This window comes from Photinus pyralis, unplaced genomic scaffold, assembly GCF_008802855.1.
Source record: "Photinus pyralis isolate 1611_PpyrPB1 unplaced genomic scaffold, Ppyr1.3 Ppyr1.4_LG8, whole genome shotgun sequence".
NCBI lineage: Eukaryota > Metazoa > Arthropoda > Insecta > Coleoptera > Lampyridae > Photinus > Photinus pyralis.
In genome coordinates this window covers 13,487,199-13,513,201 of record NW_022170819.1, presented here as the reverse complement: position 1 = coordinate 13,513,201, position 26,003 = coordinate 13,487,199, and the positions used below count along the sequence as shown (strand labels likewise).

Here is a 26,003-nt window from a genome sequence, read left to right as displayed (position 1 = left end):
TAATTTTAATATCATCCAGGAAAACTGATACACCAGGAATCCCTTCTAATAGTTTTTCCATCTGCCGCTGCCAAATAGCAGGTGCAGAAGCAATACCGAACATTAAACGGTTGCATTGATATAGGCCCTTATGGGTATTCAATGTTAGTAAATGCCTATCATCAGGATGCACTTCTAAATGTAAGTAAGCTTGACTTAAGTCTATCTTTGTAAACTTTTCACCACCAGCCATTGATGAAAAAAGCTCATCAATTGTTGGTAATGGATGTTCATCGACTTGTAAATAAGAATTCAATGTAACTTTGAAATCTCCGCATATGCGTATAATTCCTACAAATACAATAAAATAGAACATGAAAGACTGAAGTTAAAGAACTGTAATACTTTTAATTTGCGGAAGCAGCAATACAAAAACTTAAAATTATGAAAGTGATAAATAATCCACTCCGACTGTAAAACTCTCGAACACATCCTCGCATCAGTTATCTGACTTGTTATGTCTTCGTTGCAATGCGGCGGCTAAATCTTGCTTAAGGGCCTGCTGCTGTCGCGTCTCCGTCAGCCCTTGAACTGACCTTAAACTATTTACGATATCTTTAGTCTTACTGAAGTAAATTTCGTTTAAGGTGTTACGAATTTTGTTTTCCATATCTTCCACCATTCGCCCTATATTTGCGATGTGAGGATTCGCTTCGTTGACCGGCGAGTCTTGCTCAATCTGTCGTGTTAAACTTCCTCCGAGGTTCATTGTTCCCGAACCTTGTTTATTAGTCTGCAACCACAGCATAGCAGTGGAGGTCATTTTGTAATGTGATGTGCGGCCCGTACTTTTCTCTTGAACTTCGACTACGTGAATGGAGTCCCAACAGCCTTTAATTTTTTTACTACCGTCGCCTGCTTTCTTGATTAATATTACACCTGCAAGTAACACGAAATTACTTAATTTGCATTATTGTTGCAATTAAATGTCAAAAATGCCCAAATTTAGGTATACGGGCCTATACATACAATGTACATAGAAATAAACATATAGGGTGTCCCATTTACTATAAGTAAGTTGACATAAAGTGCACACTAGTATGTTGTCAAACATTCCGATGTATGGAGATATAGCATTAAAAATATAGATTGCTGGTATTTATCGTGGGACACTCTACAGCAAAAATTACCGGCAAATCCATGCTCCAAATCCCAGAAGTACACTGACGATACTCCGCCTTCGAAGTACATCTCGCGATACTGATCAAAAGCGTGATTCGCATCCAATTCCAGTTTTCTAAGCCGCTCTGACGGCATAGATCCGTCATCCAAAGGAGGATCGTAAGTATTCGACCACGGGGACCTGTGCATAGTTTACAGTGAATCGCAAATTTCAAACTACTCACCTGTAGGAATCCCCATCCCGGTTATAATCGCAAAGTAAATAGTCCTTCCCCGTCTCCTTATCCTTGGCAATTTTCAACGGTTGATCCACCGAAGAAAGTAAATCCTCGCAAAGGCTAGGAACTAAATCTATTAGGTCAACTAAATTCTTTTCGATTTCCTGTGGCGGCAGCCTTCGCATCAGGTCTAAGGCGCAATCAAACTGTTGCTCGCCCTGCGCGAAAGCAAATTTCTTAATTCAAGTTTTATTGTCTATTTAGTAATTACCATTATTTTCAGTCTATTTAATGAAGTTATTTAACTCAACGCCCTTTCCTTTGCTAATTTGACAGATTGAGGATGTGTAATCAAAATGTCAAGGATGAACTAACCTAAAAATGTTGTTATACACAAAGTGCTTCAATATTTTTCCCAAATAGTTTATTGAATTTTGTGTTAACAAACATCATCTATGTCTAATATTATTTATTATGGATAGTTAAATAAATAAACTTTTCTTACCCAAATCACATTCGCGATTCGCATGCATTTATTTTAAAATGCAGAGCAGATACAACAAAAATTATAGATGATAAAATGTAAAGCACTAATGCCCGTTTGCACCGACAAATTTAAGCGGAGCTTAGCTTAAGTGTAGCTTAAAATCCATGGCAACGGTTATTGAGACAATGGTTGCCATGGATTTTAAGCTACGCTTAAGCTAATCTCCGCTTAAATTTGTTGGTGCAAACGAGCATAAATCTTTGAACCGCGTTTTGCATTGTTCGCACACTATTATTAAACAGTAAACCACTATAAAAAGGCACGAGAGCACTGTGAAAATTGGAGAATTGGAAGAAATCGGAAGAATTTAAGATACCTGATTAGAAAAATTAAAACGTCCACAGAACCTCAAAGTGAAGAATACAAAGAATGGGAGACTTCGAAAATTCGAGCACAAATCCAATAGTCTAAAAGATTTGCAACAACTAAGAGTCAACCAAGGGATTGAGAAGCTCAACAGTTTAGAAAAAATCCGAAGAAATTCACAAACCTGAAGGATAAAAAGAGGCATATGGAAATCACTAATCAGAAAGATCCCGAGTATCAGAAAAAACTGAAAAAAATTAATTTCAAAAAAATCCAAATACTCCGAAGAAGCATCGGGGAAGTTTGATGATTATTATATTATGGATTTCAATAATTCGAGGAATCAAAAAGATAATCCAAAATTTGTAAGAATTTGTAGAACCTTATAGATTTGACTTGAAGGTTTTCTGGAATCTGAAAAGTAGAAAGAATTAGGAGAAACGAAAGAACTTTATGAACTAAAAAGATATTACCAATAAACATAACAGAAAATAGAAGACTAAAAAAAATCTTAAAATAAAACATCGAAAAAATCCGAACAATCTGAAATCTGGTGAACAAATTCAAGAAAAGAAGGAACGCAATTATTTGAAAGAATGATTCTAATCACTAGCTCTGTTAATCCAAAAGCTAAAAATAGCATAGAAATAAATTATTTAGTTACCTTGATGTTACTGTGTTGTAATTTCTGATTACTGGAAGAAAACAAAACGACTACTCCGCAAATTTCAATCACTCATTAGTCATTATAGGTACACTAAAATACGTGCAGGAATAAATTGTTCGGACGTAGATCATTATCTAATACAGTAGACTACGACTACGTGAAACTGTTCCATCCATGCAGCAACTCTTGATCAATCCCAGATTTTGTACAATATTGTAGAAAATGGCATTCATTTTCAATACCTATGAAACTTAAGTTCTTGGTTGAATTAACTAATTTTCTAAATTAGATAATACTGAAAATGGCGCATTAAAGTAATTTTTAGTAAATGTGTGTACGTTATATCAAGCATAATTATGCGCTTATAATTTGCGCATATTGCTTTTTAATACAAAGCCATGAAAACACACGTAATGAATTATATAGTTTAAAAAATTAATTATTACTTTTGACCTTTGCTGTACATATGGACACATATGACAACATCGCATTTTTAAAGAAAGTAAATATAACCTAATTTTCTTGTATAACATAACCCCAACTCCTTTGAACTTTTGAACGTGTTTGCAGTTAAAAAATGACTGCAGGAAAAGGGCAACTTGTTAAGAATGTGTTGAATTTGAATAAAAAAGTCGTATATCCGAAACCTTCACGAACCGAACCAAGAAGAGAGGTATCAGAATTCAATCTCGCACCATCGGAAAAGGGGAAGAGCAATGTTCGAGTAACCGATCTGACTGACGCCCTGAAGAAGCAGTCCAAACAAGCAGGTGTTCGACAAAGAATTCGTTCATTCGAAAAGAAGGTTAAACCATTACCGAAACCTTTAGAAAAAGTGAAAGCGGATCGTATCCGTCGCAGTACTGCGTTTGACAAAGTGAAGAAGCATTTAAATCGATGGAATGCAGTGGTTACGTCCAACCGAGCGTCAAACCACCTCACATTTCCCTTACAAGACGACCTCAAATTGGAGTCGGGCAAGAATTTTACGACCTTTCGTATAAAATCTGATCTCCAGAAACGACTGGAAACTTTCGAGGAGCCCGGCGAGGTGTTTAACTTGGAAAGTGAGCCAAAGTATCCGCTAACAATGCAAGAGATGCTCGAGCGGCGAAAGGAAATGAAGAAAATGAAGATCATCGAAAGTCAGAAGGCGGCCAAGGCGCGACGACAGAATAAAATAAAAAGTAAAAAGTATCACAGAATTCAGCGACGCGAGAAGATAAAGGGGCAAATCAAGGAATTCGAGGGGCTGCAACAGACGAATCCGGACGAGGCACTTAAGAAACTGGACGAAATCGAACGGGTTCGTGCCGAGGAACGAGCCAGTTTGAGGCATCGCAATACAGGGAAGTGGGCGAAAAGTAAGCAGATCAAAGCGAAGTACGATAGTACGGTAAGTTCAGAGTTTTATAATGTAAAAGTACCCTTGAAAAGTGTATCACTATGGTTCGGTCCATATGGTGGGTTTATAGAGTCATTTCATTAGTCCACCAACAACAGGGTGGAAAGAATCATCACTTCTACCATAAGACAATCTCCTTCCTCGAAATCTTTCAAATCAAGCGCCAATCAGAAATCACAATCAGACTTGATAATGCTTTAAACTTTAAAGGAACGGAGTCTCCACTTGCGCTGAAATAAATCGCAATTCTTCCAACCACTTTCTTCTCTAACACCGATAAGAACACGTGCGTGTATTAAATTTCGTCGCAAACGACCAGATGTCCCTATATTTTAACACGCAATTGTACTTACGCTTTACAAATTATAACGGTTGGCAGAGTTGACGATACGTTTCCGCAAACCGGCGCATAAACGACCAACTAGTTTAGGGTTTGAAAATAAAATATAAACTTGAGATCTGTCACAGTGGTAGTTCGTTCTACGCATCTGATCTTAACTTCGTTGCACTTACCAATGGTTGAGCGCCACTCAATTTCTAACTTAACTCTTCCCCGAGCTCTTCCCGTATGAAATTGAGAATATACGAGGGTAGTAATAACACATATTAATTTAGGTACCAAAAGAAATACTGGTTTATTCCAATATCCAATAGCAAAAATAAAAATTGTCTCCACAATGGGATAGCGTATCACACAAATACAAAACATTATTCCCAAACATTCAAAATTATATGCACTACGTTACTCACAACTCTTAGTAAATTCACAAATTTTCCAGTTTAACAAATCGTAAGGGCGCATGGGTTTAGATGAATTGCGCGTTTCATATTGAAAAATTCGGTACGTTTGGCAGCTCCTGTTGTGCGACGGTTAAAGAGCGTGTTGGTCATATAATTCGGGTTATAAAGCAAAGTGAAGTTCAGAAGGAAGTGGTTTTGTGTCAGCTTTAGTGCGCCTAGCATCGCAAACCGTGCACGGACAGATTATTTATTGAGAAAAAACTGTAAGTGATTTTTAAAATTTTTTACTTTACTGTTAACCGCGTGCGTGCGGGGTAATATGTCCAAACAATGAATTGTGTGTTTATTCGAATCCATTGTGCGACTCGGATAGAGTTTTCGTCAGATTTTTCTTTTCGTGCCCAAGAATTATGTCAGCTGTTAATGTGTTTTGTGGGTGGTATAGTGGCCGCATGCCATTGCACCCAGCAATATATTTTACCTAAACAATTTTGTGATGGTGTTTTTTTTATGAGTTTTATTTGAGGTTTCATTGAAATCGAGTGAAAAATATTGATTTCGTCTGAAATCCTGAAATAAAGGTATCTTGTCGCAACTCGCCCAACTCCTATTTAAACCCTTCTTTATAGATTTAACTTGAAGGATCGGCTCCATATATTGAATCAACATAGATACCAAGCATGGCAAGTCTCTCATAAATAAGCATCTAAAGCGAAAGAAACCACTGCACCCATTGTTGGTTCTATGCGTGCTAATGTGAAATTCGTGTTTCAGAATCGGCAAGAATTAGCCCAGCAGCTGATGATTAGTCGCGAATTGACGCAGAAGGTGCAGGCGGACGATGACCGTTCGGAATCAGAGGACGAAAACGTTCCAAAGGCGCCCACCGTCAACAACGACAATCCCTGGGTGAACCAAATTAAGACGTCGGAGGAAGTCGAGACCTTCCTGAAAGGCTACCGAAAATTTTGGGAAGAGAAAAATGCAACCAAAACGGAGGCGAGCGCGGTGGTTGAAGCGGATGCAAGCGCGGTGGTTGAAGCGGAAGCGATGAAATCAAATGCGGACGTAGCAGTAGAAGAGGAAGAGTCAAATACAGTGGTAGAAACGGAAGTGGAAATAGTCAATCTCGCGAAAGAAGATGTTGGTGCTTCGGTACCGGAAGAAACTGATCAACCCTCTCAAAAAAGGGAAGTAGACCCGAAAAAGAAGGTTCTAAAAACACGGAAACGGAAAAATTCGCACAGGACAGTCTGTCTGGCAACAACACAGTGGGAGGTTGGCATCTTAAGCGATACGGAAGACGAATGCGAGGACATTGATGCGCTATTTGACCGATATAGTGATAACTTTAAAAGAAAGTTGGATGTAGTAAAACAATCCGTAAAAGTAAGCAAGAAAGCCAAACCCAAGCAGAAGGTGAAGAAAATGAAGTCGAATTCGGAAGACCTCAGCTTCAAAATGGAAGCGAAACGTCCGATAATTGACGAACCTTTGGATGAAAATATGGAAGGTGTCCAACAGGAAAAAGAGAACGCTTTAAGTTTCGCGTTGCGACACGATCCGCGCACTGATGGGGCTCAGTCAAAAAAGAATATCGATCCCAACGACATCATCTGCACAAAACCTACGGATCTACAGACTGAATTACCCGATTTACTTAACATGGACGACAATGAAGAAGACGACGATCAAAGAGGCGCAATCGTCGAAGCCTTCCAAGATGACGATATTGTGGAAAGTTTCGAGAGAGAGAAGCGGGATGAGATCGAGGGGGAAAAGCCGAAAGATATCGACTTGTCTTTACCCGGGTGGGGATCGTGGGGCGGCCCGGGCGTGGTGCAATCGAAAAAGAAACAGCGCAAAAATCGACGTTTCATTGTCAAATTCCCCAAGGAGTTCAAACGAAGAGACGACAACAAAGGCAATCTGATTATCAATGAGAAGGCGGACGAGAAAGTTAAGAAGCACTTAGTGTCCGACGTCCCGTTTCCTTTTAAGACCGTCAAAGACTTTGAGGCAAGCATTCGGGCGCCTGTCGGTAGTACGTTCGTGCCCGAAACCGCGTTCAGAAGAATGATAAAGCCGGCAGTCACGACGAAAGCGGGTGCCGTCATTCGTCCGATGACCGAAGAAATTTTGTTAAAAAAGAAAGGTTAACGCATTAAATTGTTAAAAGTACTCGAATTATTTATTGCAATTAGAGGAAGACTTGCTTGATCGGAATTTCTCGCTGGACGGCGCAGGGCGGCTTCAACTTGCTATCGCCCTGTCGCTGATATGACGCGAGTAAATTTCGCAATTGCAAATTTTGCTGGCGCAGCTCGAGGACTTCGTCGTTTAGTTTTTTGCGATCTAAAAACAGTGGGGCGATTTCGGCGGCAGTTCGTTCTGCTCCTTACCTTTGAGGATTTCGTGATATTTCTGTAGACCGATTAGTAGGGCGTCCCATATCTCTTCCCTTTCTAACGAAAACATCGTCCTGTAACGTTCCCAATATGTTTTGATGTCTTCCTCTGACATTAATCGAGAGATCGTGCTTCGTTTTCGCGATAGTCTTGAACTCATGGTGAGGATCCTGGGACAAAATAATTGAGACTTATAAAAAACGAAAATGTCTGTCTTGGCATAGGTAGGTCGATTGATACTCACCCTTCTTTCGCCAAATAAAATTTACTCAAAAATTCCCGCAGCGCCCGTAAAATATACACCGAGCTTATTACAAGCGGGTGTTTCTTGTAGCAGGAGCCTTTCAGCTTGGTTTCTTTCGGTTTGACCACCACTGTTTCCTCGGCGCTACAAGCCTTTTTTTTTAGCGCGGCAACGAAGATGTTTATTACTTACATCGAAACAGTTTTCATAGTTACGTCATCGAGTTCGACGTCCTCGGAATCTACTATCGCCGAAATGATCGAGTCAATAACTTGCGTAGGCTGATGGACTGCCGCCATAATGTCTCCTTCTTCCGTTTCGGTTGCAAGCGCCATCACGGGAGGTCGCTCGATGGATCCGCCACCGTCATCGGAGAAATTATATGTCTCTATTTCTCTCTCGGTGCTTGCACTCATTGCTGACAATTGGTCAGAGCAAATGGGGCAATGCGTATAAGGCAAGAAGTATTCCAATAATACTTCAATATCCTCTTTGTGTTTTATTTCGAGTGCCTATGAAATACAAAGAAAATCATTCTAAAAGGAAAATTACGGATTTGTGCGCATTTATTTTTCATCTCCGTCACATTTGAGCAGAGCTCATAGCTCGTAAAGCTCGGCAGTCAAAGAGGAGCTCGGCGTAGACGACCGCTCGCCTGGCTCACAACTGCTTACAGCGTATTTAATGGCTTCCCAGTAAATAAAATGAATTTTAGAATTTGAAGGGACTATAAGTACTTCTGATTACTTAATTATACGTATAAGTTTGTCGTATTTATATCGGTATAAGCGAATATTGTGAAGTCGATCGTAGCTCGGCTGCAAGGTCTCCATTCCTCGATTTACAACGGTCGATGACGCGGGTTCAAACCCAAGCGGTTGTGTATTTTTTTCTATACTACATTGCAGCAAAAACAATGCAGCGAAGCGAAGGAGTGGGAGAGAGAGAGAGCTTCGTCATTAAATAATGCGCTTTACGTTGGCTGCGCTGCGTCGCGCTACCAGATTGCTATTGGAGTTGTGCAGCATCGCCATCGCCGCCACAATCGCGATTGGACTTGCCCCTTCCTGGCGGTGCGACGCGGTCACCTAGACTAGAATCGAAAATTACAAGAAATCTCCGGAAGCACTTAAAATCCCCCCCCCCCTCGCCTCTTTCCAGACCAGGCAATTATAATACATCTTCAAAGCGCTTAACTTGACGTTTGTTCTGGAAAATTCGAGAGCGTTCGAGAACTTTCAAGAAATACCCGCGTTTGCTATACAGAGTGGCCCAACGAGAAGTATACAGAGGGCTTTTAGGGTATTAAATTTAGAAATTTCGAAAAATCCTCGAACACGTCAATTTTGTATTCGAGGGGGACAACTTTTGGAACACAAATCACGAATCCAAGTCTTCACCCCTCTACGTAGTGAGCTCAACCCCTAAAATTTTAAATGGAATCCTATGGCAAATGGCACATTATTTGAAAGCCAATTTAATCGTGATTACTAATCTGCTTTGCTTTTCAAATTCTTTCTAGTCCATAACTTTTGATTGAGACGTCCGATCGAAAAAGTACGAATTGTTTTGGATTCTACGCACTAAAATTAATAAGAAAAAGTGTTTTCCCGAGAAATTTTGGTGCAGTCGATTTTTGGTAAAAAAGGAAGGTTATACACTGCCTTTTTTGAGCTCCGAAAAAAAAATTGTCTCAGATCGACCCGGAAAAAAATTTTTTTTATAGAATGTGGCCTGTAGAATCCATAATTTCAAACAGTTCCAAGATTGGGCTACTAGTTCAAAAGTTACAGCCCTTTGAATTTTCTTTCGAAATTGGTTTCTAGTCCATAACTTTTGATTGAGAAGTCTGATCGAAAAAGTACGAATTGTTTTAGATTCTACGCACCAAAATTAATAAGAAAAAGTGTTTTCCCGAGAAATTTTGGTGCAGTTGATTTTTAGTAAAAAAGGAAGGTTATACACTGCCTTTTTTTGAGGCCCGCAAAAAAATTGTCTCAGATCGACCCGGAAAAAAAAATTTCTTATAGAATGTGGCCTGTAGAATCCATAATTTTCATTTAACAGTTCCAAGATTGGGCTACTAGTTCAAAAGTTACAGCCCTTTGAATGTTCTTTCGAAATTGGTTTCTAGTCAGGGGCGGGCCAGGTGGAATTGCATAGGTTACGGGCCATTAAAGTATTAGTGTAGTAATGAAGGTGGCGGGGGGGTAGCTCTGCGGTGCACCACAAAAACATTATTTGCTTCATTTTAAGGTACTCCTTTTTCGGAAATCAATTACAATACAGTTTTTTTTTTAATTGCAGCTGATAATTAAAAGTAACAAAATATACAATCCAAACGAGGCGCGTCGCCTATCATTGTATTTCAGCACTTTCATGCTACGACAAAAAATGATAAATTCATTGTAAAACACTTCAATTAAAACAGAATTTTAAAATTTTAGGGGTTAAGCTCCCTACGTAGAGGGGTGAAGACTTGGGTTCGTGATTTGTATTCCAAAAGTTGTCCCCCTCGAATACAAAATTGATGAGTTCGAGGATTTTTCGAAATTTCTAAATTTAATACCCTAAAAGCCCTCTGTATACTTCTCGTTGGGCCACTCTGTATAAGTAAAGTGTTTTGAGTTAGTTTTAACATCGACGCGAAGTGCCGTCCCTCCATTCAGTTTTTTAATAGGTATCTCTTCAAAACCATCTTTTCAACATTTCTTCTAAATCTTTTCGTAGTCCCTCTTTAGAACTCTTTATATCTTCGAATTTTTCAGTTTTTCCGGATACTGTTTTGTACCGTGATCACGTGGCTCCAAAAGGAGTATTTACGATACTGCTATAGGTATCTACGCATTTTATTTTGGGCATGGGTGCTCATCCACAAAATTGATTCTGCGCATGCGTGAAGTCAACTTTTAACATAAACGCTATATTTGCGTTCACTCGAAGCATTTCATGAAAATAACTACAACCAAGATATTCTTGGAAAATATGCAAAAAAACAATAGAAATAGACCACAACTTACGGAAAATACACCATCGATTTTCACAAGTGACCTTTCACGCTCGCTGTAAGGTTCCAAAATCTCTTTGAGTTTCTCTTCAATTAAAAAACCCGACTTATCCGCAATTAGTTTTAAGACGATCCTCAAAATTCGGCGATGAGCCACAGTCTCCCCATCGAAATCGCCGACTTCGTCCGATTCAACCTCACTTTCGCTCGGCTCCTTCCGACAGGACATTTTCGCTACGATTTCCGAAGCGGATTTGTAACTGGGCAAGTCGGTTTTCTCCAAAAGTGCGACATTCGGACTGGTCCAGCGTAGGCCGAGCTGTTGCTCGTGCAAGACGCGATCCGTGTCGAGAATCTGCTTCAATAGCGCGTCCACGCGCTTTTTGTTGAAATCCCAGATTTGTTTGTATTTGAGATCGTTCGTGTTCGAAAAGCTATCGGCTTTGGCTTCGACGTCCAGAATATTCGCCCGCAGTTTGCTGATGTTAGCCGTGAGCCTGTCAATTTCGCCGTTCGTCTGCTTCAGATAGTGTCCAAGTTTCGCCCTTGCAGTGTTGATGAGATCCTGCAGTTTGTTGATGCGGCGCTTTTGTTGGGACTTTATTATTAGGTTTTCACTCTCCCTCTTCTTCAACACTTGGTAGTTGTAGTCGAGCTTTTCGCTGTTGATCAACGTGAGGCTTTTGATTTTTTCCAGCTCCCGCTCGAGATTCTCGATATCGTTTCCCAACTTGATTCTAATACCCCTGTATTTTTCCTGATGATTAACGCGCAGATTCGTGCAGATTTCCTCGAACTCCTCCAACTGCTCGAATTTCCGCTCGCAATTGAGATTCTCTTCCAGGTCGCGTTTCTTGTGCAGCTCTTCCCAACGTTTATCGTTGGTGTCGATCAGAATTTTTCGCTCAACTTGGATTACGTCTTCGATTAATTCGAGTTCACGTCGGTACGCTCGGCGCATCAAACTGACTTGGGTTTCAATCCGATTTGATAAAGTTTGAATGTCTTCGACCTGCTTCTGTTGGTCCTCGGCAAATTTAATCTCGCTCTGTCTCACTTCGTTTTTCAACTTAGCAATCAGCTCGTCTTTCTGTTTGATCAACACGTCGCACTTTTCTCTTTGGTTCATGATTTCTTCGTTGATTTGCAAGGGGTCGTTGTAACTTAGAATGGACGTCCATTTCTCGTTGATTGTGCTAAACTGGGCTTCCGCGGTGATCGCCTCATGCTCCAGCTCTTCCAAAATGCCCTTTCGGATCAAATCTTCCTGTTCGCGCCTGTTGGCTTCCCGAGACTCGTTTGCGATTCTAACGTTCGTAACGTACTCGTTGCCCTCGATCGTTAGATTTTCCAGCAGTTTGTAGCTTTTCTGCAACTGCTCTTGTAGTAGAGTCTTTTCCGTCGTCTCGGCAACCTCTTCTCCTTCGGGAAGGTTTAATCTGAACGGGTGTAAATAACAAAGGAAGATTGTTAAAGGTTACTTACTTTCGAATCGCCTCCAATCTTCGTTCGATTCTCAACCGCCTCGCCAATTTGCGCTCATTGGGATCAGCGGACGTAACCAACGGCTCTTTGTCTTCAATTTCTTCCTTACCTTCAGTTTCATCGTCATACATCATTATTGTCAGTTTACTTATTTAAAATAATGATCAAACGCATGTTTCCCTCCTTAGCAACAGGATGCGAATCTTGTACCGGCTGATGTTGCCGTTAGGTACTTTACAGAGTTGTCAGATTAATGATGAGCGCTCGAAAAAAAAACGAATTCGTAAAATTTAGCCCCACTTCACGACGATTTTGATACGCCTTCTTTCTTTATATGCCTAATGTCTCTTAAGTATATCATTCCCCCTTACCTAACTCATTCTTCATGTCTATTTAGTTCACGCTCCTAAATTGCGCTGACACTTCTCTAGCGCCTTCCCTTTTCACCGTGACGAGCGTTCACATCCCATTCACCCTCTTTGGGGACACCCGGCTGTCTTAAATTTTTACTCGTCATGTCTCTTTCTTTCACCTCGCCATACGCCTTTAACACCTTCAATTTTTTTAATTGCAATTTTCGACCCGTTTTAGTCTTCCTTTCATTATACTCGTTGCCTTCTTCTTCTTGGTCTCCTTTATTCATGTCCTTTCTTCTTTATTCTCTTAAATCTTCGCAATTGTGCTTAGACTTACCTAGCACCGCCCGCTTGCCTTTTTTAACTTTATGTAGTCCTTGACGACTACCTATATTCGCCACATGTTGTAACCTCTGACTTTTTTCCTTCAAATCTTTTTTTTCTCATAAATACAAAACGAAAACAAGATAAATCAAAAACACATCTACGAACAAGGCAAAGCGCATTTTTTTAAAACGCCCCTACGAAATTTCTTCCATAAATAAGAAAGTTGGCACTGCACATCCTACACAAAACCAAATTTGGAAAATAGCGCTACATTTGCTTTTATTCCAAGTGGCTATGTATCAAATTTTATTTAAATGCCCAATGGTTATATTTCTTTCAAACGTCCCAATCGCCCTTGCCCCTTTGTACTTTCCTTTGACAATTCACTCTTAAGATAAGGAATTATAACCGATCACGACAAGGGATCGAGGAGGAAGACTATGGTTAGTATAAATGAATTTCTTTCGTTGAGATCTTTCATTAGAGTACCATGAAGGATGAAACTAGTTCCACTCCCTCCCCCCTTCCTTCCCCCTCCACCCCGTACTTTGATAAGAGGATAAAAAGAAGGGCAGTAGTTTGTAGAAAACTGTTCCTTTCATTGAGACATTTAATTAGAAGAGATATAAAATTAACTTTTAACCCCCTCTCCCCCTCAGGCCCCGTCGCTCACTGATCTCGAAAAAGAGTCGCACAGAAAAGTTATAGTTTGTACAAACGAGTTTATTTCGATAAGACCTTTCATTAGAATACCATGAAGGGTAGAACATGTGTTTCCCCCCCTCCCCCCCCATTTTCTAAAGTTTAACTGGCCAATTGGTTGTCGTATGTAAAAGTTATGCGCGCTTTACTTTCAAAAACTGCATCTCAGGAAATAATTCGGGGGGGGGGGGGGGGCTCTTTTAGACAGCGAAATTTGATGGCCGTCTGGCACACCTACAAGGTATAGGCTACCTACTGCAAAAAATTCCAGGACTCTAGGACCATTCCCCTAGTAGTAGTTCGAAACGGCAGAAGTGGATCCGGACTTACGGACGGACGGATAAAACGCAAACAATAGCACATTTTTTTTATTCTTAAAAAATGCGCTAAAAAAGTACAGGTGAGAATGCAAGCAGTCAGTATGCAAGGTAGTATCGATTATCACAAAAGTTAACCCACATACTAAACAGAACAAATGTTAATTAGGGTCCTCTCCCCCATGCTCGTATTGTAGACAGAAGCTGCCGTCCGCACGCAACTTAAGAGAAGAATAGAAACTGTATGAGGTACTTTCTCCACGGTATAAACTATTATTCGACTCGTACAGGGCAACATCACACTGATAAATATACTTGCACGTGAATACATAAATAAAAACTTAATAAAATAATATAAAAACATGATTCAGTAACGGTATGTGCAAAATGTAAATAAATAACAAATTGTGACACGCGAAATTTAAAATTGATGGTTAGTACAAAAAAGAATAAATGATTAACTGCCTGTAATTACAATGGAGAAACCTAGTACGCGTTCACATTACCCGAGCGCTGGGAATTTAACTCCTCTGCGAAGTTTTGTCGCGAAAATCCCTGTTCTTGGCATCTGCGCAGAATGGTCTAGGTCTAATCACGATTGCTGTACACGTTTTTTTTTTGTATTTTTCCCATACCGGTATTCGTTCAGATGCAAGGTGTTGCCTAACCGTAGGTGTATGTATAACCTTCAACTAGTGATGCCGCCGAGACGAGACTCAGTCTCGTCTCGTCTCGTCTCGTCTCGAATTTTCGAGACGAGACCGAGGTTCAGTCTCGTCTCGTCTCGTCTCGACGAGACTAAGCATGAGTCTCGAGTCTCGCCGAGACTCTCGTTTGGTCTCGAATTTGTTTGTATTTATTTGTACTGTTTTAGCGGAATAGTCTAAATCGAGAACAAAAAAAGATAAACTTTTGCGAATCGATTTCTACGAGTTCAAGGATCACTGCGGATTAGAAGTCGTGTTTCCGATTACGAGCTGTCAAAAAATTCCCTGAAAATCGTATGCGATTCTTCGTACATATCTTGTTTAATTGTGCCCACGGACACGGAGGCCATCTTGAGGCCTCCAGTTGTTGTGTTATGAGTATAGCAATTCACAAAAAAACAGTTCAATTAATCCGCTTCTGCCGCTATTTCCGGCTGGACAAAACTCGGTAGAAAAGAATTTTTCCTTAAAACCCATCGCCCTCAACCTACGGTTATCAATTTCAGGTGGTTTGGTTTTTGGTTTAATTTGCGGAAAAAAATTCACCGGAAGTGCCTATTTTTAATAACATTCCGGCCAGAAAAAGGCTGGCAGAAAACTCATTTTGTGTTATTCAAGTTGCAAGGAATCCAGTAACAAAGATTTCATCTTGTTAGCTTATCACTACTGGTTCCATGCGTCCGGCTCTCGTACCTACTATATTACTCCTATTATTTACTTGTCATGCCTTCGTAGTTCGTGGTCTTTTATATGCTATATGCTCATTGCTCTACCTACATACACTATATTTGGATAGTGTCTCGAGACCAGGCGAGACCAAACGAGACTAGACGAGACGAGACGAGACGAGACGAGACTGAACCAGGACGAGACGAGACTCAGACTTGGTCTCGTCTCGAGGTAACGAGACGAGACGAGACTTTCGAAAGTCTCGTCTCGTCTCGTCTCGCGGCAACACTACCTTCAACTCGCTACTACATCCGGAGCACAGCCCACCAGCCGCGAATTAAAAAAATCACGTTTCGTTGTTCACCGACGAAAAATAAGGTTTCGTAGGGAAGCAAAACCAAAAACCGCTCTGTTACGAGATTTTGTTTCTTGTGTTTTTCAAAGGTCTATGCAGAAAATGCGTGTAAGAGAAAATTCTGGTACCTACCTATTTATCAATTTATTCTCTAAAATTATCTTGAGACGTGTACTGACGCACACATTTTTATCTAAATTTGTTAGTGTGGGATTATGTATGTATACACCATGACCCCACAATCTACCGTGAACTTATTACTTAAACTTCCTTTACATTCGGCGTCTAACAGCCAAATGAAGAAGACGGTGAAACTAAAGATTGCGATTATAGGCGGAGGACTTGTACGTCGTTTATCTTTGAGTCAAAATTTGCATTTACGGTAACTGTTGTAGGTGGGTCCGATTTGCGCTTTGTACATGGCGAGACGTGGTTTTCATGTCACAGTCTTTGAGCATAGGCGTGGTGAGCACAGACAAGATATTAGCTTATAACCGATCTTCCGTTAAGATCCCCGCGATTGGGGGTTTGTAGGTGGAAGATCGTATAACTTGGCGGTTTCCCACCGCGCGTTAAGGGCTCTTCGCGAATTAGGCCTGGAGAAGGACGTGCTGAGCGCCAGTGTTGCCATGAACGGTCGATACTTGCATCAGTTGAACAGGAAATATAAAGCGCTCCTCTACGATCCGAAGGATGGCCAAGTTAGGTATCGACAACTCGTATATAATCCTACAATTGTGCTATTTTAGTGCCTTTATTCGATACCCCGCGGAGTTCTGAATAGGATATTGCTCGATGGTTAGAACATAAGGTGCGTCAACACCTTGATCTTATAAACTCTCTTTTTTAGTCTTAACTAAAACGAACAACATCGAAATTGTTTTTGAGCACAAGCTTCTTGCCGCAAAGAGACTGGCCAATTGACACTTTTACAGGAAGTTTTTTGTTGGTGCGCCAGGCTCAAATAAGATACCTGTAACAGAACGAAGAATAATACAACCGTTGAGGTTCAATTCGATTTAATAATAGGAGCAGATGGTGCCCATAGCACTTTAAGACGATGTATGCTCCAAAAGCCCATGTTCAACTACTATCAGTCTTACATAACCCACGGATATATATGGAGTTAAATGTATCTGCAGAACTTGGAGGTCACTTAACGCTAAATTACCTGCATATATGGCCGCGTAATGAGTTAATGTTGATAGCGTTACCAAATTGCGACCAATCGTGGACTATTAGCTTGTTTATGTCTTATGCTGAATTTGAGGAGTTGCGAGATGAGCAACAAGTTCGGGATTTCTTTTCAGAAATGTTCCCCGACATTGTCCCACTACTGGACATGGGGTCGTTAACGCGACGCTTCCTCAAAGATAAACCATCTGCCATCCACTACGTCAAATGTAGTCGATACCATTTTGAAGATGATTGGAGATGCCGCCCACGTAATGGTACCATTTTTCGGTCAAGGGTTGAACGCGGGCTTCGAAGATGTTACCATTCTAAATGAGATACTCAATTCATGCGAAGACGACATACCAAAAGCTCTAGAGACGTTCACCGAGAGAAGACGAAATGACTGCCACGCCATTTCCGACCTCTCGCTGTATAACTACGTCGAATTGCGAGACTTAACTACCCGTCCGTCTTTCCATCTGCGTAAATTCATTGACGACAGCCTTTTTCGTCTATTTCCATCATACTGGCTACCATTATACCAGTCGGTTTCATTTACGAATTTGAGCTATGAGAAATGCGCTCGCAATAGGCGACGACAGGATACGGTATGTAATAGGCTTAACTCAATTTGACTTTGGCTTTGAAGGTCGTTTTTTAGGTTATTTTAGCTACGGCTTTAACCATTTTAGTCGTCGCTGGGGAGCTATTCGCGCGTTTTGTAATGTTCCTATGCTAATTACCTATACTGGCAAGGCAATAAATAAGTACACAATAAGTAATTAAGTTTATTTTAATAGTAAGCATTTATTAGAAAGAAGAGAAAAAGCGCAAGGAGGATAATGAAACGGGCGCAAGGCGTCTTCAAGACGTTACACAAGATGGTGGAATTTTCCGGAACCAAGATGGCGTAGGATTCCGGTTTCGCTGGAACCGTCGGCGGCCGCCTTGATCGTCGCTGTCAACGGCGAACCACTGCACATGGTACTAGAACTGAAAAAAGAGTACACCAAAGTGGGATTAAAAATTACCTATGGAAAAACAAGCGACAGTAGAAGAAAATATAAAAGGTCTAAAAATCGTAGGAAACTTTAAGGAACAGACAAATTCAAATACCTACCTACCTACTTGGGATTTACCGTGCCAAGAGGCAACGACAGAAAAAGAAGTAAAAAAGCAGACTGGCACTAATTAGAACACGTATAAAGCAGTAGCTTAACTCAACTTAATTCAGCCTGCTATACCTAAATAAAAACACAAAAGCCGGATAATCAGTAGGTACAATGGTGCAGAGTACATATAATATATGGCATAGGTAATGTATGGAGCAGAAGTATATGTAACCAACAAGAAAAACAAGGGAAAGCAGCAACGGAAATAGAGTTTTGGAGAAGCCATGTTGCAGGCTAACCAGACTGGATAAAAAAAATACATAGAAGAAAAATGTTAATTTTAGCTCTCGGTTTTTTCACACAACCTCAAGCTAAAATCTAATAATTTTTTCTCTTGTATAATAAATAACTAAAAAATTATTCAAAGCAGCGAGTGTGTCAAAGAATATGACACGTATATATCTCCCATTTGTTATTGAGACGACTTTAAAAATATTATGCGTTAGACGACGATTTCTTAAATTATCCTTATAGTAGGGGAGCTAGCACGAAATCCACTGAACGAGAATGATCAAAATTTTAACCGATGGAGTTCCATTTTGCCCTATCAGAGTATGCTAAAATCGATCGTCTGCCGCCTCAGGTCATACGACTTAAGGCGCTGCGGGTACTTCTTGTGCTACCAATTCTGAAAGGTTGTTTTTCGAGAAAATAAGTTATACACTAAATGAAAACTTTGATAATAGCTCTTAAAAAAATATTTAAAAAAATCGCGCACATTTGATAACTCCGTAAAAAAACAATTCTTAGTCGGTTTTTCACGAACTTTCTACGGATATAACTAGGTTACCGTTGGAAGAATGAAGCTGGTTTTTTTTACAGACAGTATTATCCCACTAATAGTATTGACAACGTGCTACCACCAGAGGGCTCACTGTTAATCTGAATCCTGGTCAATATGAATAAAAAATATACATTCCTTAACATTTATTGCTATAAAAATATGACAAACTTATTCACTTGGTGGCTTTAGCCTTTGCGAATCTCTCTGAAATATCCTTCCAATTGGCAATGTCAAAAACTGCCTTGACATAATCTGGTCGTACATTTTTGTACTGCAAGTAATACGCGTGCTCCCAGACGTCAATACCGAATAATGGTACTAAACCCGTTGTGGCTTGTAACGGATCTTGATTGGCGCACGTTGCTATCTTCAAACGGTGCGTCTTTGTGCAATAACCGAGCCATCCCCATCCGGAGCCTTGAATCGCGACCGTAGCGGCGGATAAATCGTCTTTAAACTTGTCAAAGGAACCAAAGCTCTGGACCATGGCCTGGCAAAGTTCGTCGCTAGCTTTCGTTTGGTTAGGCGAGAGATTTTGCCAGAAGATTGAATGATTAATGTGACCGCCGCCGTTAAACTTCACGGCGGGTTGCAAAGATATCATTGCACTAAAAGTGAAGCATAAATTAAAACAGAAAACGTACAGTAAAATCAGTACGTAATATCGTGCTTCTCTGCTGCGCTCCTTAATTTCTCTTCGGCAAGATTTAAATTGGTTACATAGGTTTGGTGATGTTTCTGGTGATGCAACATCATGATGTCTCGGGATATAATAGGCTCCAAAGCTTCGTAGGAATAGGGCAGTTGGGGAAGTTCATGTTTGGTTCGGATCGGTTGAGTCCTACGGGCACATTTGTTAAGCAGCAATACATGACAACTACTTCGATATACTTGAGAACTGTTGATAGATGACGAAAACTTTTGCCGAACATTTTTCACTCGAATAATGGAAAATTGTCGCCTAGCCGGAAAATTCCCCACGATGACCTTTGTTTTTCCTTGTGAGTTGTGGCTCCGGTATCTACATCTACTGGTAACGATGGCAAATCGCACCTCAATTCAGTGTTTAGTGTACCTATTTTTGATGATATTTATATACCGAGCGGTCCATTTGCAGGAATTAACACGACAACTTCATTTATCATTCATCTATTTTTACACGGTTTGTTGAATTTGTTGAATGAATTGACATGAATGGGAGAGGTTCCACTCTGTATATTACGCGTTGTGACAATGCGATAGGATCTAGTTTCCCAAGAATGGGGAAAAAAATTAGACCAAAACGCGTTGTCGTACCCAAAACCCGACACCAGTACATGTACCTACTGTGCCAGTACCTACTCATGAGCTATTGTTTCGCGTTGTGGGGGTATGTATCTTGGTTTGCTTACTTGACGTTGTGGTAATAAGAATTAGCCATAGAGCCTTTAAATGAAACAGTAAATGGAAAATCCAACTTTTGTTCAAGAAATAACATTCAACCCTTATGTAAATAAAAATGTACTTTGAAATGTCCACACAGGAACCACACTTAAAAAAGTTGCAGTACCTCTCGGGAAAAACACTTGAATGTGTCAATTTCAACCATTACCCGACCGTCATACTTTGTCGAGAAGACGTCAAATGACGGCGACGGGTTACGTCAGAGTGGAAGGGAGAACTAATTACATATATTACTAACAGTAAAGAAAACGAAAATAATTCAAACAATTTTATTGATACTGTATAATAACAGAAATAATTGAATTAATTAATGTAGCGGTAACACCATCTTGGATTCAAGGTTTACAGCAGGTTCTGAAAACGATTGAGCAAGGATTGTCGGCCTTAATGTCGCTGAAACATAAAATAAATGTCAGTTAATAGTTCTTAAGTTAAGTTTGGGAATGAAATAAGAACATCTCTATTGCAAATATTGTTGAACTATAGAGGAGGCAGTTAGAATACAATTTCATTGCAGATTCAATATTCGTTAGCTACCGTTAATTATATACATACAAAGAAATTCAAAAAGAGCATACCATTGTTCAGATCCTGCAGGACACTCTTTAAGCCATAATTCACAGGTACAATTCTCTTTCGTCTTTTGTCCGCTGCAGTCAGCCATTGACAAGGCAACAAACGCCAATACCAAAAGAGTACAAATAATGAGACCTTTCATGCTGAACACCTTTCTGTCTGTCTACCGTAATTCATTGCTATATATACCTATACTGCAGGAAATTGGGTATAATCTTGTTACTTATCATGTCACATATTCGATTAGTTGCACTTAAGATAAGCTATTTTCGTCTAAAAACAATTCGAAAACATTTTTGGGTCCAACGGTTAATTCTTTCAAAAAATGTCTTTCTCCATAAGTCATCGCGAAGAAAGTTGAAGGTAGTGCTGTTGCGCAGATATAGTTACAAAAAACGTGTAGTGGAGAGAAATTTTGCAACACTTGGGATTGGCGCACGAGTGCACACTAATTTATTAGCTTTATGTTTTGTATTAGTTTTAATTATACAAAATACGTTTTTATTTGATTTAATATGAAAAATATTTATGACATATCATTCGATATATTTGTTATCTGATTACTTGATAATAATGAAATTTTAATACATTACAGATTCTCCCACACTTATTAAAAAATTGAAATTGAATATTTTTGAATTACTTCTTCTGTATATATTCTAACAAGTATCTAGGTGGTTGTCGATACCTCTCAGATCTCCGTAGTATAGGTTCTTCTGGTGCTGGTCTCCTTATATCTTCTAATACAGGTCGCTCTATTTGCTGTCGGGGTTGTATAATCATCATTTCGTCCATTCCCTCAGTCTACTGTTTGTCTGTAATACTCTCCTGTCGATCGTCTTGGAATGTCATTGTTTTCTTTGGAGGGACGCTTGTTCTGGCAAGCTGGTCTATATGCCTCTTTAAGCTGTAACCATTATCTAATTTAATTTGATAATGTAGTCGTCCAAATTTTTGTTCAATAGTTCCGAATTTCCATGTGGGTTTGTTGTCTGCATACCATCGTGCTTGTACCCTCTCTCCCACACTATAATTTCGAATATTATGATGAAATATTTTGTTACCAACACTTTCTTTTGGTGGTCGCATCGCATCAAGTTTTATACGGATATCTCTTCCTAAGTATAATTGCGCTGGTGTTTTTCCACATTGTAGAGGGGTTGCTCGATATCTAAAAAGTATTTCTCTAATTTTCACGTGCATAGATAATTTCTCTTCTGCCATAGCTGTAAGTTTACGTTTGAGGGTTTGTATGTTTCTTTCAGCCAGGCCATTTGTTGATGGATGTCCAGGTGCAGTAAATTTCTGGATGATACCGTTTCTTGTACAAAATTCATGAAACATTGTACTTTGAAATATTGAAGCATTGTCAGATACCAATACTTTTGGTAACCCATGCGTACAAAAAATTTCTTGCAATAAATGTATGGTATTTTCGGATGTAGGTGCTTGTTTTATTGGTTTAATTTCGGCCCATTTTGATTTTGCATCTACTACAACGAAGAAATGGAAACCCTGGAAAGGTCCTGCATAATCCATATGGATCCTATAGAAATTTTCTTGAGGTTCTTCCCAGTGATCCAGTGGTGCCTTTTCTGGATTCTTCCTTATGAGAGCACAACTTTTACATAATTTTACCAATTGTTCGATGTCCTTATCGATGTTTTTCCAATAGCAGTATTTTCTTGCAAGTTGTTTCATTTTTACTATACCTATATGGGTATGATGTAGTTCCCTTAGTACTTCTGAACGAAGATTTTCTGGTATTACGATTCGATTACCTTTGAATATTATTCCACTTTCATTTCCCGATCCATTGACTGGCACTGCTATGTGGCAAAACTGTCAGAGAAAAAAAAGGAACTAAGCTGCCTGCGGACTGGGAAGATCTTAAGATCTCTCACCGCAGGTATAAGGACCATATTCGAAGGTCTAAACGAGGATCATGGAGGACCTTCTGTGGTAACATGGAGGGTCTTCCTGAAGTTCAAAAACTTCGTAAATGTATCTAAATACACTTTCAATTTGACAACTGTGTATTCTTTTTCGATATTTATGAATTAGATCGAATAGAAGAGGGGACCAATTGCTTCATGGCTTTAGAAGCTTGTCACTAGATGTCGCTACTCTGATTTTAATTTTTTAGTTCACAGTACCCACCAGGGTCCGCCAGAATACCATACAAATTTGTACTGTTTCTATTCTGAGTAAGCCTTAATCTGTAAACTGAACTACTACTAACATTAAAGAAACAGTAAATAATTCAAACAATTTTATTGATATTGTATAATAACAGAAATAATTGAATTAATTAATGTAGAGGTAACACCATCTCGGTTTCAAGGTTTGCAACACGTTTTGAAAATGATTGAGCAAGGATTGTCGGACTTAACGTCGCTGAAACATAAAATAAATATCAATTAATAGTTCTTAAGTTAAGTTTGGGAATGAAATAAGAACATTTCTATTGCAATTAAAACTTACGTTGGCAATTATTATTACGTACCTAGGTATTCATAACAGTTATTGTGAAAAGATAAAAATAATACTACAATTTCTCAAATCAATAATTAAAGAGTCATTACTACTTTCTTAAAATACAATTTCATGTCAGATTCGATATTCGTTAGCTACCGTTAATTATAATACATACAAAGAAATTCAAAAAGAGCATACCATTGTTCAGATCCTGCAGGACACTCTTTAAGCCATAATTCACAGGTGCAATTCTCTTTCGTCTTTTGTCCGCTGCAGTCAGCCATTGACAGACCAACAAACGCCAATACCAAAAGAGTACAAATAATGAGACCTTTCATGTTGAACACCTTTCTGTCTATCCACGATAATTCATGGCTATATATACCTATACTGCAGGAAATTGGGTATAATCTTGTTACTTATCATGTCACATATTCGATTAGTTGCACTTATAAGATAAGCTATTTTCACTTATAATTGCACAAGAGGTTTGTATTTTACCGAGTAAATTTGGGTTGTTTAGGTAATGAAAATCTGTTGCCTAGCAATTAGACCAGAAAAACTGTCAACTAATAAAAATGCGACACCGCAGGTGGAGCATTTTTAGGTTGACAGTTTTTCGAGTCCAATTGCTAAAAGGAAACAGATTTGAATTGCCACAACCCAAATTTACTCGGTTTAAATACAAACCTCGAGTGTAATTCGGCAGGACAATTTAACGAACAAGAAATTCACCAAATTAATCAATTATTGACAGACGTCAAACTAGTCATATGGGTAAGGATCATGCGATTATTGGTTCGAAAATGAATAAGTGAAAAAACCACTAGTGCATTTGTCGCTGGAAAAGTTGCAGGTAACTTTTGCCGCTGTCAAAGTGACAATTACACTGCGGCTTATGTGATTTTTTATACATGAGTTGAATTGTCGTCTAAAAACAATTCGAAAACATTTTTGGGACCAACGGTTAATTCTTTCAAAAAATATCTTGCTCCATAAGTCATCGCGAAGAAAGTTGAAGGCAATGCTATTGCGCAGATAGTCACAAAAAACGTGTAGTGGAGGGAAATGTTGCAACACTTGGAATTGGCGCACGAGTGCACAGTTATTTATTAGCTTTAGAAGCAAGTTCGATCGGATTACGAAACAGATAATACACTTGCCACCTTATGATCCTTAGACATGTAAAATAATCCATAGTGTTCTCTATCCAAAACCTAGCTAAAAGTTTTAAAGCAAAATTCAGCCAAAACCGATAAATGCGTACTAATTTCGCTGAGAAAACTTCCCAATATATAGCCTTGATGCAAGTGCAAAAATCCTCGTCTTGGACTCGGATTTTTATTGCCACTAGCACTCACGCTTCTTGTTGAAATATTACTTAGTAACGTGTTTTTTCAAAAAATTAAATGCCCTTATGATATTGCGTACGAATAATATGTGAATTCATTTTACGTAATAGTTATTTGTTTCATAAGTACGAAAAAAGTAATTTTGAAACCGTTATTAGTTTTACTTTCATTCAAAGTGCTTACATATGATATTTCATTTAAATGCTTTCAAAAATAAGAAAATTGGCATTGCGCATGTCCAAAAGAATATTTTGGAGACGTCGTTAATGTTACTTATATTTGTAGTGTTTACATATAAAGTTTTTTTTTATTGAAATGTCTTCATAAATAAACAAGTAGGTACAAATTGTGCACAGCCCCTGTGCAGGCAAAGTGCATTTTTTTAAACACCCCTACGAAATTTCTTCCATAAATAAGAAAGTTGGCACTGCACATCCCACACAAAACCAAATTTGGAAAATGGTGTTAAATTTGCCTTTATTCCAAGTGGCTATGTATCAAATTTTATTTAAATGCCCAATGGTTATATTTCTTCCAAGCGTCCCAATCGCCCTTTGTAGGTACTTTCCTTTGACAATTCAGTCTTAAGATATAAGGAATTATAACCGATCGGGGATCGAGGAGGAAGACTATGGTTAGTATAAATTATTTTTTTCCTCGGGACCTTTCATTAGAGTACCATGAAGGATAAAACTAAAATCTCACTGATCTCGAAAAAGAATCGCACGGGAAAGTTATAGTTTGTAGAAACCAATTTATTTCGATGAGATCCTTTCATTAGAATACCTACCATGAAGGGTGGAACATGTGTTTACAACCCCCCTCCCCTATTTTCTAAAGTTTAACTTGGCACCACTAAAGGCATGCGTATGCAAAATCTGAGACGAATTGGTTGTCGTATATAAAAGTTATGCACGTTTAACTTTCAAAAACAGCATCTCAGGAAATAATTCGTGGGAGGGCCCCCCTTTTAGACAGCGAAATTTGATGGCCGTCTGGCACACCTTCAAGTTATAGGTTACCTACTGCAAAAAATTCCAGGACTCTAGAAGTAGTTCAAAACGTCAGAAGTGGGTCCGGACGGACGGACGGACAAAACGCAAACAATAGCACATTTTTTTTAATTCTTAAAAAATGCGCTAAAAAGCTAACATTGCACATGGGTTAAACCAAATGTTTGACACTGCGCATGCGCAAAACCAATAAATATCGGTATGCACAAAATTCGTGGACGACGAAGCCCTTTCAAATGAGATCCATATCACCCAAATCGGTTCATTCGTGTAAAATATACATGTAACCGACGACAAAGTGCATCCAATCGCGATTTTTCACTTTGAAGAAAATACGCTAAAATGTATCTCTCATGGAATTGCGTCTGGCCAGGAAGATAGGTCAAG

At 39.2% G+C, this 26,003-nt stretch overlaps 6 protein-coding genes and 1 long non-coding RNA gene across 8 annotated transcripts; 3 read left to right on the top strand and 4 right to left on the bottom strand.

Annotated features, from left to right (window-relative positions):
• Positions 1 to 362: 362 nt before the first annotated feature.
• LOC116179373 (F-actin-capping protein subunit beta-like) lies at positions 363 to 1,744 on the bottom strand. Its single transcript, XM_031499159.1, has 4 exons — positions 1,651 to 1,744; positions 1,386 to 1,597; positions 1,170 to 1,342; positions 363 to 918 (listed from the first exon to the last, which is right to left on the bottom strand). Exons 1-4 carry the CDS (start codon positions 1,651 to 1,653, stop codon positions 479 to 481), a joined length of 828 nt encoding a protein of 275 aa, XP_031355019.1. The 5' UTR covers positions 1,654 to 1,744; the 3' UTR covers positions 363 to 478.
• A 1,670-nt stretch (positions 1,745 to 3,414) lies between these two features.
• Positions 3,415 to 7,226, top strand: LOC116178656 (U3 small nucleolar RNA-associated protein 14 homolog A-like). Its single transcript, XM_031498223.1, has 2 exons — positions 3,415 to 4,295; positions 5,820 to 7,226. The coding sequence occupies exons 1-2, from the start codon at positions 3,477 to 3,479 to the stop codon at positions 7,203 to 7,205; spliced, it is 2,205 nt and encodes a 734-aa protein (XP_031354083.1). The 5' UTR covers positions 3,415 to 3,476; the 3' UTR covers positions 7,206 to 7,226.
• LOC116178655 (dynein regulatory complex protein 1-like) lies at positions 7,196 to 12,549 on the bottom strand. The gene is made up of 6 exons (XM_031498222.1): positions 12,190 to 12,549; positions 10,718 to 12,143; positions 7,890 to 8,209; positions 7,698 to 7,841; positions 7,448 to 7,623; positions 7,196 to 7,400 (listed from the first exon to the last, which is right to left on the bottom strand). Exons 1-6 carry the CDS (start codon positions 12,321 to 12,323, stop codon positions 7,246 to 7,248), a joined length of 2,355 nt encoding a protein of 784 aa, XP_031354082.1. The 5' UTR covers positions 12,324 to 12,549; the 3' UTR covers positions 7,196 to 7,245.
• Positions 12,550 to 13,936: 1,387 nt separating this feature from the next.
• Positions 13,937 to 17,570, top strand: LOC116179820 (kynurenine 3-monooxygenase-like). 2 transcript variants are annotated; one of them, XM_031499669.1, is made up of 6 exons: positions 13,937 to 15,966; positions 16,018 to 16,087; positions 16,133 to 16,323; positions 16,372 to 16,420; positions 16,473 to 17,406; positions 17,460 to 17,570. In XM_031499669.1, exons 1-5 carry the CDS (start codon positions 15,838 to 15,840, stop codon positions 16,544 to 16,546), a joined length of 513 nt encoding a protein of 170 aa, XP_031355529.1. In that variant the 5' UTR covers positions 13,937 to 15,837; the 3' UTR covers positions 16,547 to 17,406; positions 17,460 to 17,570. The 2 variants fall into 2 exon arrangements, with proteins under 2 accessions (XP_031355529.1, XP_031355530.1); XM_031499670.1 differs by having other exon boundaries at positions 17,448 to 17,570.
• LOC116178451 (kynurenine 3-monooxygenase-like) lies at positions 17,047 to 17,537 on the top strand. Its single transcript, XM_031497941.1, has 2 exons — positions 17,047 to 17,406; positions 17,460 to 17,537. The coding sequence occupies exons 1-2, from the start codon at positions 17,047 to 17,049 to the stop codon at positions 17,535 to 17,537; spliced, it is 438 nt and encodes a 145-aa protein (XP_031353801.1).
• Positions 17,571 to 18,882: 1,312 nt separating the features above from the next.
• LOC116179230 (superoxide dismutase [Mn], mitochondrial-like) lies at positions 18,883 to 19,804 on the bottom strand. Its single transcript, XM_031498962.1, has 3 exons — positions 19,646 to 19,804; positions 19,413 to 19,595; positions 18,883 to 19,362 (listed from the first exon to the last, which is right to left on the bottom strand). The coding sequence occupies exons 1-3, from the start codon at positions 19,684 to 19,686 to the stop codon at positions 18,927 to 18,929; spliced, it is 660 nt and encodes a 219-aa protein (XP_031354822.1). The 5' UTR covers positions 19,687 to 19,804; the 3' UTR covers positions 18,883 to 18,926.
• A 3,226-nt stretch (positions 19,805 to 23,030) lies between these two features.
• Positions 23,031 to 23,779, bottom strand: LOC116178820. Its single transcript, XR_004146900.1, has 2 exons — positions 23,450 to 23,779; positions 23,031 to 23,170 (listed from the first exon to the last, which is right to left on the bottom strand). It is a non-coding gene; the product is annotated as an uncharacterized LOC116178820 (long non-coding RNA).
• Between the last annotated feature and the right edge of the window lie 2,224 nt (positions 23,780 to 26,003).

Bases quoted from the DNA above. Each gene is read 5' to 3' on its own strand.
- LOC116179373 (XM_031499159.1), bottom strand. The intron at 1,343-1,385 runs GTGAGTAGTTTG...AACTATGCACAG, and splicing joins CGGGATGGGGATTCCTACAG to GTCCCCGTGGTCGAATACTT. The intron at 919-1,169 runs GTAATTTTTGCT...TGTTACTTGCAG, and splicing joins TTTGGAGCATGGATTTGCCG to GTGTAATATTAATCAAGAAA.
- LOC116178656 (XM_031498223.1), top strand. From the start codon at position 3,477: ATGACTGCAGGAAAAGGGCAACTTGTTAAGAATGTGTTGAATTTGAAT. The intron at 4,296-5,819 runs GTAAGTTCAGAG...TTCGTGTTTCAG, and splicing joins AAGCGAAGTACGATAGTACG to AATCGGCAAGAATTAGCCCA.
- LOC116178655 (XM_031498222.1), bottom strand. From the start codon at position 12,323: ATGATGTATGACGATGAAACTGAAGGTAAGGAAGAAATTGAAGACAAA. The intron at 12,144-12,189 runs GTAAGTAACCTT...ACACCCGTTCAG, and splicing joins AGATTGGAGGCGATTCGAAA to ATTAAACCTTCCCGAAGGAG. The intron at 7,624-7,697 runs GTGAGTATCAAT...ATTTTGTCCCAG, and splicing joins TTTTATTTGGCGAAAGAAGG to GATCCTCACCATGAGTTCAA.
- LOC116179820 (XM_031499669.1), top strand. From the start codon at position 15,838: ATGTATGTATACACCATGACCCCACAATCTACCGTGAACTTATTACTT. The intron at 16,324-16,371 runs GTTAGGTATCGA...GTGCTATTTTAG, and splicing joins ACGATCCGAAGGATGGCCAA to TGCCTTTATTCGATACCCCG. The intron at 16,421-16,472 runs GTTAGAACATAA...TCTCTTTTTTAG, and splicing joins GAATAGGATATTGCTCGATG to TCTTAACTAAAACGAACAAC.
- LOC116178451 (XM_031497941.1), top strand. From the start codon at position 17,047: ATGATTGGAGATGCCGCCCACGTAATGGTACCATTTTTCGGTCAAGGG. The intron at 17,407-17,459 runs GTATGTAATAGG...GTCGTTTTTTAG, and splicing joins ATAGGCGACGACAGGATACG to GTTATTTTAGCTACGGCTTT.
- LOC116179230 (XM_031498962.1), bottom strand. From the start codon at position 19,686: ATGTTCGGCAAAAGTTTTCGTCATCTATCAACAGTTCTCAA. The intron at 19,596-19,645 runs GTATATCGAAGT...ATGTGCCCGTAG, and splicing joins CATCTATCAACAGTTCTCAA to GACTCAACCGATCCGAACCA. The intron at 19,363-19,412 runs GTACTGATTTTA...CTTCACTTTTAG, and splicing joins GCAGAGAAGCACGATATTAC to TGCAATGATATCTTTGCAAC.